Source organism: Terrapene carolina, unplaced genomic scaffold, assembly GCF_002925995.2.
Source record: "Terrapene carolina triunguis isolate 2854851 unplaced genomic scaffold, T_m_triunguis-2.0 Scaffold165, whole genome shotgun sequence".
In the NCBI taxonomy this organism is placed as follows: domain Eukaryota; kingdom Metazoa; phylum Chordata; order Testudines; family Emydidae; genus Terrapene; species Terrapene triunguis.
The window spans coordinates 704,740-715,973 of NW_020664516.1; the positions used below are offsets into that span (position 1 = coordinate 704,740).

The 11,234-nt window shown below is 51.1% G+C and overlaps 1 protein-coding gene across 1 annotated transcript in view; it reads right to left on the bottom strand.

Annotated features, from left to right (window-relative positions):
- Positions 1-11,228, bottom strand: part of LOC112103250 (enhancer of mRNA-decapping protein 4) — a 56,649-nt gene extending 45,421 nt beyond the window's left edge. Inside the window, exons 1-6 of the mRNA XM_026653818.2 lie at positions 11,120-11,228; positions 5,467-5,623; positions 4,125-4,236; positions 3,179-3,278; positions 1,861-2,050; positions 381-528 (exon numbers count right to left, since the gene is read on the bottom strand). Of these exons, the coding sequence (XP_026509603.1) occupies positions 381-528; positions 1,861-2,050; positions 3,179-3,278; positions 4,125-4,236; positions 5,467-5,623; positions 11,120-11,195 (783 nt within the window). The 5' untranslated portion in view covers positions 11,196-11,228. The remainder of the gene's footprint in view (positions 1-380; positions 529-1,860; positions 2,051-3,178; positions 3,279-4,124; positions 4,237-5,466; positions 5,624-11,119) is intronic.
- Positions 11,229-11,234: the final 6 nt, after the last annotated feature.

Sequence of the window (11,234 nt, forward strand, 5' to 3'; positions counted from 1 at the left end):
TCAAAGTGACAGGAAAGGCAGAATTCAGCAGAAGGCCCCTTTTATTTTACAAAGGCACCACAGTCTGAGTTCTGTTTTGTGTTCACAACAGTGAATGTTTCACAACACTGGCTAGAAATCAGGAAGAGGCATACGGCGTTACCAATATACCTTACCGCATACCTGCAGCACCCTCATTGCTAATCCAGCCTCAGGCCTCTCCTGAACACATGGGTCATTAACGTGGGAGGGTTCTGCTATTCAGCGTAGTCCGTAACCATTACATTCCCATCATGTGACCATACCCGCATTTCAATCCAGGTACCCAGAGGAGGATTACAGTCTCTCTTGGGATTACAATAGGGGATAACGTTTCAAGTAAGACCCACAAGCCTCCTTACCCTGTCCTCGTGCAGCAATGCCAATGTTTGGCTGCCCTCTTCACCGCTCTCCTCATTCTCGTCTGGGATGAAGGGGCACCATATGATTCTCCGGAAGCTGTTCAGCGGGGTGCCCTCAGGTCGTTTTATGTTCACCAAGATCTCCTCTCTAATCACCACGTTAAGGAAAACACACAGTTCTGGCTGTTACTAGAGTTCAGATATAATCCTCTCAGGATGGATCCTTGTGATGTCTAAAACAATTAGTGCTTTTTAGCTCTGAATTACTATCCACAGAAACCAGTTACAAGGACCTTGGTGAGGGAGGCAGGTCGCCTTACCTCCACTGGCAAGAAAGTGACATTTACAAGTAACACTTAGATCCTTGTAAATTTCACTTATTGTCTGCATACAAGAATGGACAGACACAGCAGAGAAACAGATTAGGGTCACATTTGCATGTTATCAGAAAAATTCTAAGCTTTTTTGGTTTTGTAGGGCTGGAATCTGAATTGGCTCTGGTTTTATTATTTCAGCCAGCACTGTGGTATGACTTGAAAAAACAATGGAAAGAAATGCATGAAGGCTATCCCAATCACACAGAGGGATCCAATTCATATATCCACACAGAGAACTTTAAATAATCACAATATGCCACGGGTCACCCTCACTCCTCATTTTGAAGTAGTTATACACATCAACGATAAGGCTGGGAAATTGTGACCCTGAAGTAACGTACTTCCCAGGAACACTGGAAAAGTAACTCCGTCAGGAAAGGAAGAGGTTCACAACCCTAAAATCCAGGGACTCACTTCAAGCAGACCAAAAAATGCAGTAAAGATGGGCTTTGGGGTAATGGGCTTTGCATCCCAGCCCTCTTTCCCAGAGCCATGGAAAATATAGATAGAGCCAGATGGATGTAGGCCAGTGTCCTTGTAACATGATCCAGATGGCAACACAGAGCAGTAGGCTTGGGCGAGCCAGGAGTCCATGGGCCTCCTGGGTGAAACCCCTCCTTGCCAGTTACTCCTGTCTGAACACCCAGCTCAAACGCTTGTCTAGTCTCTCCTCATCTTGTATCTTGATTATTGCAGCATCCTTTCCTCTGGCCTTGACAAATGCAACCCTGCCCTGCTCGGACCCATTCAGAATGCTGCCACAAACATATCACCCTCTCTTTGCATCTCTCCACTGGCCCCCTCTTCATTGTCTCAAACATAAGTTGCTCATCTTCACTTTCAAGGCCCTTTGGGGCCTATCTCCGCTCTACCTATCATCTCTCATTCACTGGCTGGCCACTGTCATGTGATCCTTAATGGGAGGAGCAAGACTACCCAGGCTCCTTGCCTGTCAAGCTCTAAGGGAAACAGGAGATAAACACAGAGGGAAACCCGATCAAGTGTCCCTTTGTAAAGGCCCTGAAATTGAGCCTGGCTTTGCTGTTGCATCCGTGTGTTGCTGCTACACAAATACTGCCACAGAGTTTATTCCGATAAGATACTGGATTTTCCCATTGTCCATGGCCAGGCCCCAGACAAAGAGGTTGCCAGCCTCGTCCAGGCAGGCCAGCTGGTTGGAGTTGAGATGGGCGAAAGCCAGGTCTGCCACGCCGCCCGTGAAGCCTTTCAGCAAGGTCCGCTCGGCAGTGCTGATGCTCAGCACCCGCACCATAGCCGAGCCATTGCTGGCACCTACCAAGGAGAACACAAAGGAGAGAAGTCAACGCTTGTCAGCTCTTTCGTCATAGGGTTTCCTCTTGCCTCAGCAGCTACCCTCCAGGCTTCAGCATCCAGGCTGGCCATCAGGCAGTATCGAGGCACTGACAAGCCCCGGCAGCACGCCCATCCCAACAAGTGATGGGTGAGGGCAGAGAAAAAGGCCACAGAGCAGGCCCAACGAGAGGTCACTCTTGCAGATGATCCGAAGCCTGTTCCACATGTCCTGCAGAAGCTGATCTTCCCTTGTAAACTGCACCAGTACCACAGCCCCACACTGTGCCTGCTTTTTTGTGAGCTTGTTTCTTCTAAAGTTTATCCTAAATGACACGACTGCTCTTAATTTAAGCAAATCAATTCATCCTATGTGTCTGTGCTGCTCTCTGTCCTCAGGAAGTACCTGTTCTTAGCCAGGGAGAAAGGTTTGTTCACAGCAGAAGGGCTACCCTGGAGGAGTGACCAACTTCCAGTGGGATAGAATCAGGTTTCTATGGACTCCCAGCTCTAGCATGGCTTATTGACTCCGTTCAGTTTCACACAGCCGCACCTCCAGAGCAAACAGGACCCAGATCTTAACCCGGGGGAACAGAGTGACAGGAGCAGCATCTGCAGCGACTAACTCACATAAACACGTCCTAGTTTCCCTTCATGCTAGCCTGGAAGCGTGCAACTCCCTACACTATTCCTAAGCCTTACTGAATCTTGTGGTTTCAATGCACCCCTCCCGCAGGGCGCATCCCACCTCCTCCCCTTTTCCTGGGAAAGTGTCCGCTCTTAGGGACACAGCTAATGCCAGGACAATCTCTCAGCTTCACCCTCACTGCTCCCTGCCTCCACCTGGGCTTTTCCCAGTCTCACATTTCTAACTCCAATGACTCCTCCTGCCCCAGGGGCTGTACCCAACTTTTAGTGTTTCAATCCACCCATTCCTGTTGCTCCAGTCCCATCCCTACTCCCAAGACCACCTGACCCACAATAACGCCCCCCCCAACATGGGAACCAGAAACGGTGAGCTCCACACCTAGCGTTAGGCTGCACTGGTAACAACTGAAGGAGGAGCCCAATACAGATCACACTCACAAAGCAGCAGGAACTGGTCCTCACCTCTAATGGCATATGCCAGGTAGGAGTTTGATACAGCTATCAGGTTGCCATAGTAGTATTTCTGCTCCCAGTCATACCTGGCTACTGGCTGTATTTTTACCTAGATGGAGGAAAGAAATAAAGAGGAGCTAAGGCAAAGTGAAAGAAACAGAAATATCTGCAATAGAGCCACCAAACAACGGAGAAGGGTAATGCTCTGGCCGGCAGTTGGCCATTCCACAGTGAGATTTCAGAGCGAAGCAGGTGCACTACAGCCCTGCGTATAGGAAGAGACTTCTAGCGAAGCTGCTGAAGCGTCCCTGCTCCTGCAGGGAGAAATGCTGTTTACACTGGAGCAACTGCCACTACGATTCTCTATTGTGGAACGATGCTAGCAAAGGGATTGAGGCCAAGTCTGGGATCCCACTTAAAAGTCAGCGGAAAGGGTGTTTGGGATAAAGGCACCATTCAGTCCCTGGGGTGAGGGCAGCTTCACCCTGGCTTCAGGATTCCCTTCTTGGGGATCCAGGAAGGGCTCACACAGGGGCCTGGCCCAACTTGGTAAGTGCCACCCCGGCAGGAGGTGCAAAGTAAGGAACTAAGAGGGACTAGGAGAGTCACAGCAGTAAACACACCCACTTCCATGTGAGACTGCCTGGCAGATTCCATCCCATCCTCTCACACCGGAGGTGGCCAAGGGGGCTCACATGCTCCATCACTGCAGCTCATAGCTAGGCATGAAGCCATAGGCTCTGGAAAAGCTCTGAGTGATGCAAAGCGTAGCAGAGCTTCTGCTGAGCAACACGGATGGCCACGAATACATTCTTCAATCACCCCTATAACCAAGCAAGCTGTTACCCTCCTCCAAGCCAGGCAGAAAGAGAGGTATTTCTGTCTGTCGCTCCATGGGGGGTGCACAGATACTGCGGGGATGCGGTACATAGGTTAGATACACCCTCCCCTTTACCTTGTTGCTCCCTCTGGCCTTACTGGTGATGCTAGAGTCACTGCTGGCCACAATCTCCACGTCTTTTGCCGCTATCACCACGCAGGTGGAGCTGTCATCTCCAGAAAGGCAGCTTTTAAGAGAAATAAAGAGCTCAGCTCACACACCCGGCCTCTCTGGGACCATGAGAGGGGAACCCAGCACAGGTATTGCTGGTAGCCATTTTAATCCATAACTCAGAGAGACTTCTGGGCAGCTTCCAGGGTGCATGCTGAAGATCAGTACCAAAGAGGGCCATTCATTCATCTAAAAGACCGCTCTTTGGCAGAATCAAGCACAGAGGCCTGGCTTGCTCCTCCTCAAGTCCCCCAAAGAGCTCTCTCATAGCCAAGTTATCCAGTCTCCTGTTCCAAATGACAGATTTACTCTGAGCTACTTTGGGCCACACTCCAAATACCTCCAAGATGCAGCTGGCCCAATGCCAACCAAGCAACTAACCCTGGCAGTGAAACACGCTGCTAGGCAATTCCCTCAGCAACAGCTCAGCAACAAGGAACTTGGCAACAGCTAGTCTTCAGAAAAGCCAAACGATAAGCTCGTCAGGCGAGAAAGCCTAATGCTGAGGAGTCAATGCAGGAGGCAGGGTACTAGAGCGTGTAGACCAATGGGCTGCTCCTAGGAGCGCGCCTTGTGTCACTCACGTTTTGGAGAAATAGCCTTGGACCCACTATGCACGGACACGCCCTTCTGTCTAATTAACCCACATCTGTGTATGTTCACAGATGCACCTAATTATTTCTCCTATTTAGTGGAGGGTCAGGTAGTCACTTGACCTGTTCTTCTGCTGCATGATACCTGAAGACAGAGTCTGAAAAATTCAGAGTTAATAATGCAAGTGACAGAGGGCATGGGGTAGCTGAAGTCTCCATATATGGGCAAGTTTCCAGCTATACCTTTGCCAATGCAGACCGCTGATCCCCGGCACCCCCACTACACAAGTCCTGAACTCGTCACAGCGCTCTGCTGACGCTCCTTAATCCTGACATGCGGCACACCCTGCTCCTCCTTCCCCCACACAGCTCCACCAATGCTCCTCATTCCTGCTATGCAGCAGGCCCTACTGCTCAAGGCCTATCATCAGAATTACTCAGCATCAGAACTCCTCCTTTCCCCACTGACCAGTAAAAACATGGACACGGGTCGTCCGAAGAGACAGGATTGGCTGCTGAATTGCTCACAACCTCAACCTCATTTTCACAGCTAAGAACCGGGTTTGACCACTCTCATCAGAACCAAGTTCAGATTGAGCTTCCCCTTACCGATGCCCGGTGCTCAGCTTCCACCCTCCCTGGGGAACACTTACATGACTTGCTTCTCCTGCAGGGTTCCCAGAGGAACAGTTCGGAGCATTGGCTTAGCCAAGGGAGCTCCATCGCCAGCTGCAACGGGGTCTGGCACCAGCAGCCCATTCAAGTCCCCGTTGAACGAGTTGGGTGGCCTCTGGTTTTCGTTCACTGAACCTAAATGAAAACAACATGCGCAATATTTAATCACAGGAGTAGCACAGCGTGAAATACCCTACCTCAGGTGCCACTGCCCTACCAGCTGGGGTATGCTGACTCAGCAGGAGGAAGGCCATGTTCCGAGAGAACATGTGCCACACACCTGTGTAGGGGTCCTTTAGCTCTTCTCCCATCAGGATAAGTCTTCTCAGTAAACAAAAAGGAGAAGTCAATGGACACAACCAAGAAATCCATCAAACTCAAGTTACTGAATGCCCAACACAGCAGTGGTGTCGAATGCCTGCCCTGTGGGCCAAATGCAGCCAGCTCAAGACATTCATCCAGTGTCACACTGAAAGACAGGTCTCTAGTCGTTACGGCTGCAGAGGAAGCCTTCCAAAAATGACCCAAGTAACTGATGTGGTGGTAAATTCCTGAGTCTGCAGACAGCCTGACACAACAGATGTGAGCTACCATATTCATCTCAACTAGCTAGGGACTGAAGCCTAATGAAACTAAAAGAGAGATCATCAAATAATGTGGGTTTGCAACCGTGCACCTAGTATGTACCGATAACTTCTGCAGCTGTTGCATCCACATCAGCTAATCCCATGTGCAACTGCCAACACAAACAGCAGAAATAGCAGTTGGCCTCCAAGTACCTATGATATTTCCTGAGTTTACCAGGAGCAGACGGATCGTACTGCACCCTGACCCTGTGTGCAAACCTCCCTCTGTTATGAGCAAGAGCTCTGCTTTGAATCAAGGCATGTATATGGCCCTAACTTTGTACGCCTGGCCTGGAACATGTTGCCTTTCAACTAGAGGAACTCCATCCCAGTTTGTAACGACCAGTCACCAGGCCTGCTGGAGGCTTTCAGAAGGCCAGCAATGTCAGGGACACATTTCCATGTCAGTTACTCAAGTAGGAAGGGCTAAGGGTTAACAATCCCAAGCAGAAATGAACGAGCACCAAAACCACCTGGCACCGTGCCTTGCCACTTGACAGTCACTTGCTTCAGCAAACTCTCTTTTATTACAGCTGTGTGAAATTTTCACTGGACCAGAAAACTAAAACCTGGTTTATTGTTGCCCTGGCAACAACTGCTGCAATGGTCTTGTTGTGAAATGGCTGCTCCTACAACCACAGGTTAATGCTCCTTTGTTATTGGCAAAGGTAATGAACCCAAATATAACTCCCTCCACAAGCAGCACTTCCTCAGAAAGCAAGACAAACTTTCCAGTTACCAAACAGGTTGGTTAATTGCTTTACTATATCAGGGAATGCAGCTAATGCTGCTGCCAGCAGAAGTAATTGTGAATAGAATTCATTCTCCAGGTTTATTTAAAAGAATGCTTTCATGTAACAAGAGGAGCTAAATCAGAGACTGCACATTCAACATCCCAGAAACAGGCATGCGGGACTGCATTATCACAGTGTGGGGATGTCTGGGCCCCTCAGGAGAAGCCCAGGAGCCATGCTAATCGGCATTACATGGAGCAGATGGCAGCTACATTCATCCTCTACACAGAGACTCCAGGCCACAGAATGCACTGCACTCCCTACCATAGGGTGAGGACTGCATCTATTGTGGCTTGCCCAGCAGCACCATGAAACTGATGCAGTCCTAGCGGGTTTCACTCTGCCCTTCCTTGTTGCCCCTGCAGGAAAGTGCTCTGTGCAGCACAGCTGTGATCTGCTGTGGCAAGAGATGCTATAAAGGAGGTAAATTCTCTGCTCTCTCTATACCCAGAGATAGTGGAGGTTCACATGCACCTTTGCTGCTGGTGCCAGAAAAATGCAATCCTGGGGGAAGAGAGAAAGAGCATCATATAGCAATGGGGGCATGGCTGGCTGGCACAATGACCTACTGCAGCACATCGGAGTTCAGGAGCACATTTAGTCCCTTGCACCTCATTCCCTAGCCCGAGCCAACTGCATTGCAGGGGCAGTACACTCAGACATATGTGGGGGGAACAGGGTCACTCTAGCAACCACATCAACAGGAACAAGAGTCATCCTGAACTACCACTGTCCTTCCCCGTGGCTTCAAGGAGAAAGCACGAGACAGGCACATTCACCACCATCCTTCAGAGAAAGGAAAGCAGCCGATCATAAGCTGGGGGTTAGACTCACCTCCTCGCACAGGACTGTTCCTGCTGCCCCATGCAAGGGAACACTGGTTTGTATGCAATAGAGTGTCACATTAAGTCAGTCATTTGAACAGGGTGATGGGGCTGGTGTGCCGCCTCCTGCCAGCAGTGGTTTGGATGAGGATTTCGAGGAATGCTGCCCAGCTCTCTAGCAAAGCCCTACTAATTAACACATTGGCACCGTTAGCAGCAGTGGGCACACATCAGGCACTACCAAGTTAGGCTAGGAGATGGTGAGAAGAGACAGCACTGCTTTCTTGGGGTACACTCCCAAAGACAAGGCGGCAGCTACCAGAGTGACCCAACCATCTGTGGCTGAGCTGGGAAGGTATAGAAATGAGTGACATCTGAGTCGCTGATGGAGCAGTGTTGGCCTACTGAAAGTCGCTGATACCTCACAGAAAACAGTCTGTGGAGACAGCTGCAGGATTACTTTTGGATCAGAAGGGATAACACTTCCCATTCCAGAACATGGGAGGTTATTCATTCTAAAGGTAGCTCTATTGCAGAGTTTCTTTAGGTTACTAATCCAAGCAAATCATCACACTGGTAAGAAAAACTCTCAAACAATTGTAACAGCAAAACCTTTAAGGGTGAAAAGGAAAAACAAATAAGCCAGGAAGTTCTCAGGCTTGTCTACACTTGATGCTGCGGCGAGCGATGCACCAGTGGTCGATTTAGCGGGTCTAGTGAAGACCCGCTAAAATCGACTGCTAATCGCTCACCCATCAACTCCTGTACTCCACCAAATTGAGAAGAGTAAGGGGCAACAAGGGGAGAGTGTCTCCTGTTGACGTCGCATAATGTGGACCCCACGGTAAGTAGATCTAAGCTATGTTGATTTGAGTTACGCTATTCACGTAACTCAAATTGCGTAGCTTAGATTGACTTTTCCCTTTAGTGTAGACAAGGCCTCAGTTAAGAAGCTCAAACCAACCTTAAATCTGACCTCTATAGTCTCTTGCTCACCCTTCCACATTCAGACAACCCCCAATTGCCCGCTCACTATAGCAAAGAGATGGAGCTCCAGCACCCGTATCACTAGAGAGGACAGTAGGAGAATGAAGCAGCAGAGGATTCTACAGCCCAGGGGTGGAGGTTAAGAAGCAAACTCTGGATCATACCAGGCTAGCTGAAATAGGAAGCATCTCTGCACAAATCAGGAGGGCAATAGTTTCAGGGACACTAACGGTCAGGTCTATACCACTAAATTGGAAGTGTTGTACAGCGACCGAGTCCAGCAGGGTTGTCTACTCATTCAGACCACGGCTGTGAGTCTACTACAACCTTCATACAACTGTCCGCACTGGAATTAGATGCGGAGGTTAGAATCTATCCCATAGGTCCTCTCTCAGGCAGTTGGGTGTCACAGTCACAGGAAAGCCCTGTCTGGTAGCTGACTATTCGAAAACAGAAGCTGCTACCAACCATTTACCAAATCATCCCTCTTCACTTACATACCCAACAGAAGAATGAGGAGAGAATGTAGCTGGAGAGGCTGAGGAGCTGGTGGGATTAAGCTGAACCAGCTCCTCAGCTTCACTCATAGATTTTAACTTTCAAACTGTTAACAAACCCAGCAGGATGCAGTCACTACCATGGGTGGCAGCAGCGGCACTTCCACAACGCAAAGCCCTTTTCACAGCTGTCAAAGAGCCACACAGAGACCCGCGAGGAGCTCAGATCCAACAGGGCTCTGCTGCGAGCACATCAGTTGTTGCAAAGGCAGCTCCACTGGCCTCTCACAACACACAGCAAATGCGTCAACACACGCCCACACTTTACCCAGCCAAGACCCACGTTGGCAACGGAGCAGGAGTCCGGGGCCATAGGCAGGCAGACTGAAGGCCACCTCCTTGTTAGTATGGAGCCAAGGCCCACAGAAACCCTGGCTTCTGCATGGATCAAGATGGCACATTGTATGCTTTGGCCACCCCAGGAGTGGAGCAGTGCAGGTCAGGAATCCAAGGGTGCTCACGTCCTCTATGCCATGACACCAGGTACTACCCAAGGCACATCAGAGCCATTTCCCAGAGTACAGTGTGGCTGCTCCGACATGGCGAGAGAACATTTTGGCACAGTTTAGCTGTGCTGCTAGAAATCGTTTGGGCTTTGCTGCTCCGGCAGTCGCAGAGTTACATTTAAGATCCTATTAATTACTAGGATCTTATTATCGTATTACTGTAGCATCTAGAAGCCTTCATCATCCACCAGGACCCAACCGTGCAATGCACAGAACAATAAGACAGCCCCTTCCCCGAGGAGCTTACAAATACAGTATACGATGAGAGACAACAGGTGATACAATACATGAGACAATATTGGTCAGCATGAGAAGCAATGTTTTCAGCACATCAGCAGTCTAGCCGTTGCCAAGTTCTCTGTAGCCCTCGTGGCTAAGAAGAGTTAAGGAGGATAACGAGGTAGCTCTATGGATGTTTACAGGAAGCACCACTTAAGGATGAGGGGCTGCGTGGGAAAAAGCATGAAAGTGTTTGAAAATGTAACACCTGAACAATGGAGGCTGGCATTACGGGTGTCCGAGGTGAGCACCGACAGCTTGATACTGACTGAGAGATGACAGGTAGGGTGGGGACTGACTGCAAAGGGCCTTGAGAGTGAAGACAAGCAGCTTATGTTTGATGTAATGGAGAAGGGGAAGCCAGTGGAGCAACTCAGAAAGAGGGTGACATGGCCAAACTGACATGGGAAGAAAAAGATCTAACGTCTTCCCCCACACTAGGAACAAGCATGTGAGATTAGGGGAGCAGAGGCAACAAGAAAACTGCATTGGGGAGAAGCTAAATTTCCACCCGGCTCCTCTTCCGCCAGCGCTGCCGTTTCCCCAAGAGGGGAGAGCTCCCCCACCTCGCCTGGGCCCTGCAGCAGCCCGGCTCCACCCTGCCACCCGTCGGCTTCTGGCCCGGGATAGCCGCGGAGTGACTCCCACACATCGCAGCACACAACAGCGACACTGCTGGAGGAGCAGAGCCCAGTGCCACGGGCACCGCTCAGGGGGCTGGAGGAAGAGCAGAAAGGAGGGATTCATAGCGGGGACACCGCCGGGGGGGGCGCGCCCCCAGCGGGGCCACGGGCGGGGGGCGCGGACGGGGACGGGGCGCGCCCCCAGCGAGACACGGGCGGGGGGACGGGGCCACGGGCGGGCAGGAGGGGCGCGCCCCACGGGACACAGGCGGGCAGGGAGGGCGCGCCCCCAGCGGGACACGGGCGGGGGGATGGGGACACGGGCGGGCAGGAGGGGCGCGCCCCCGGGACACAGGCGGGCAGGGAGGGCGCGCCCCCAGCGGGACACGGGCGGGAGGCGGGAGCAGCCGGGCGGACCATTCACGGGGCCCTCACCTGCCGGCCGGTCCAGCTTGAGGATGTCCCTCAGGTGCTGGGTCGCGTCCTCGATGTCGATGCTGGCAGAGGCCATGGGCCCGCTTCCCGCTCCGCTCCCAAGTCCGGTCCGACC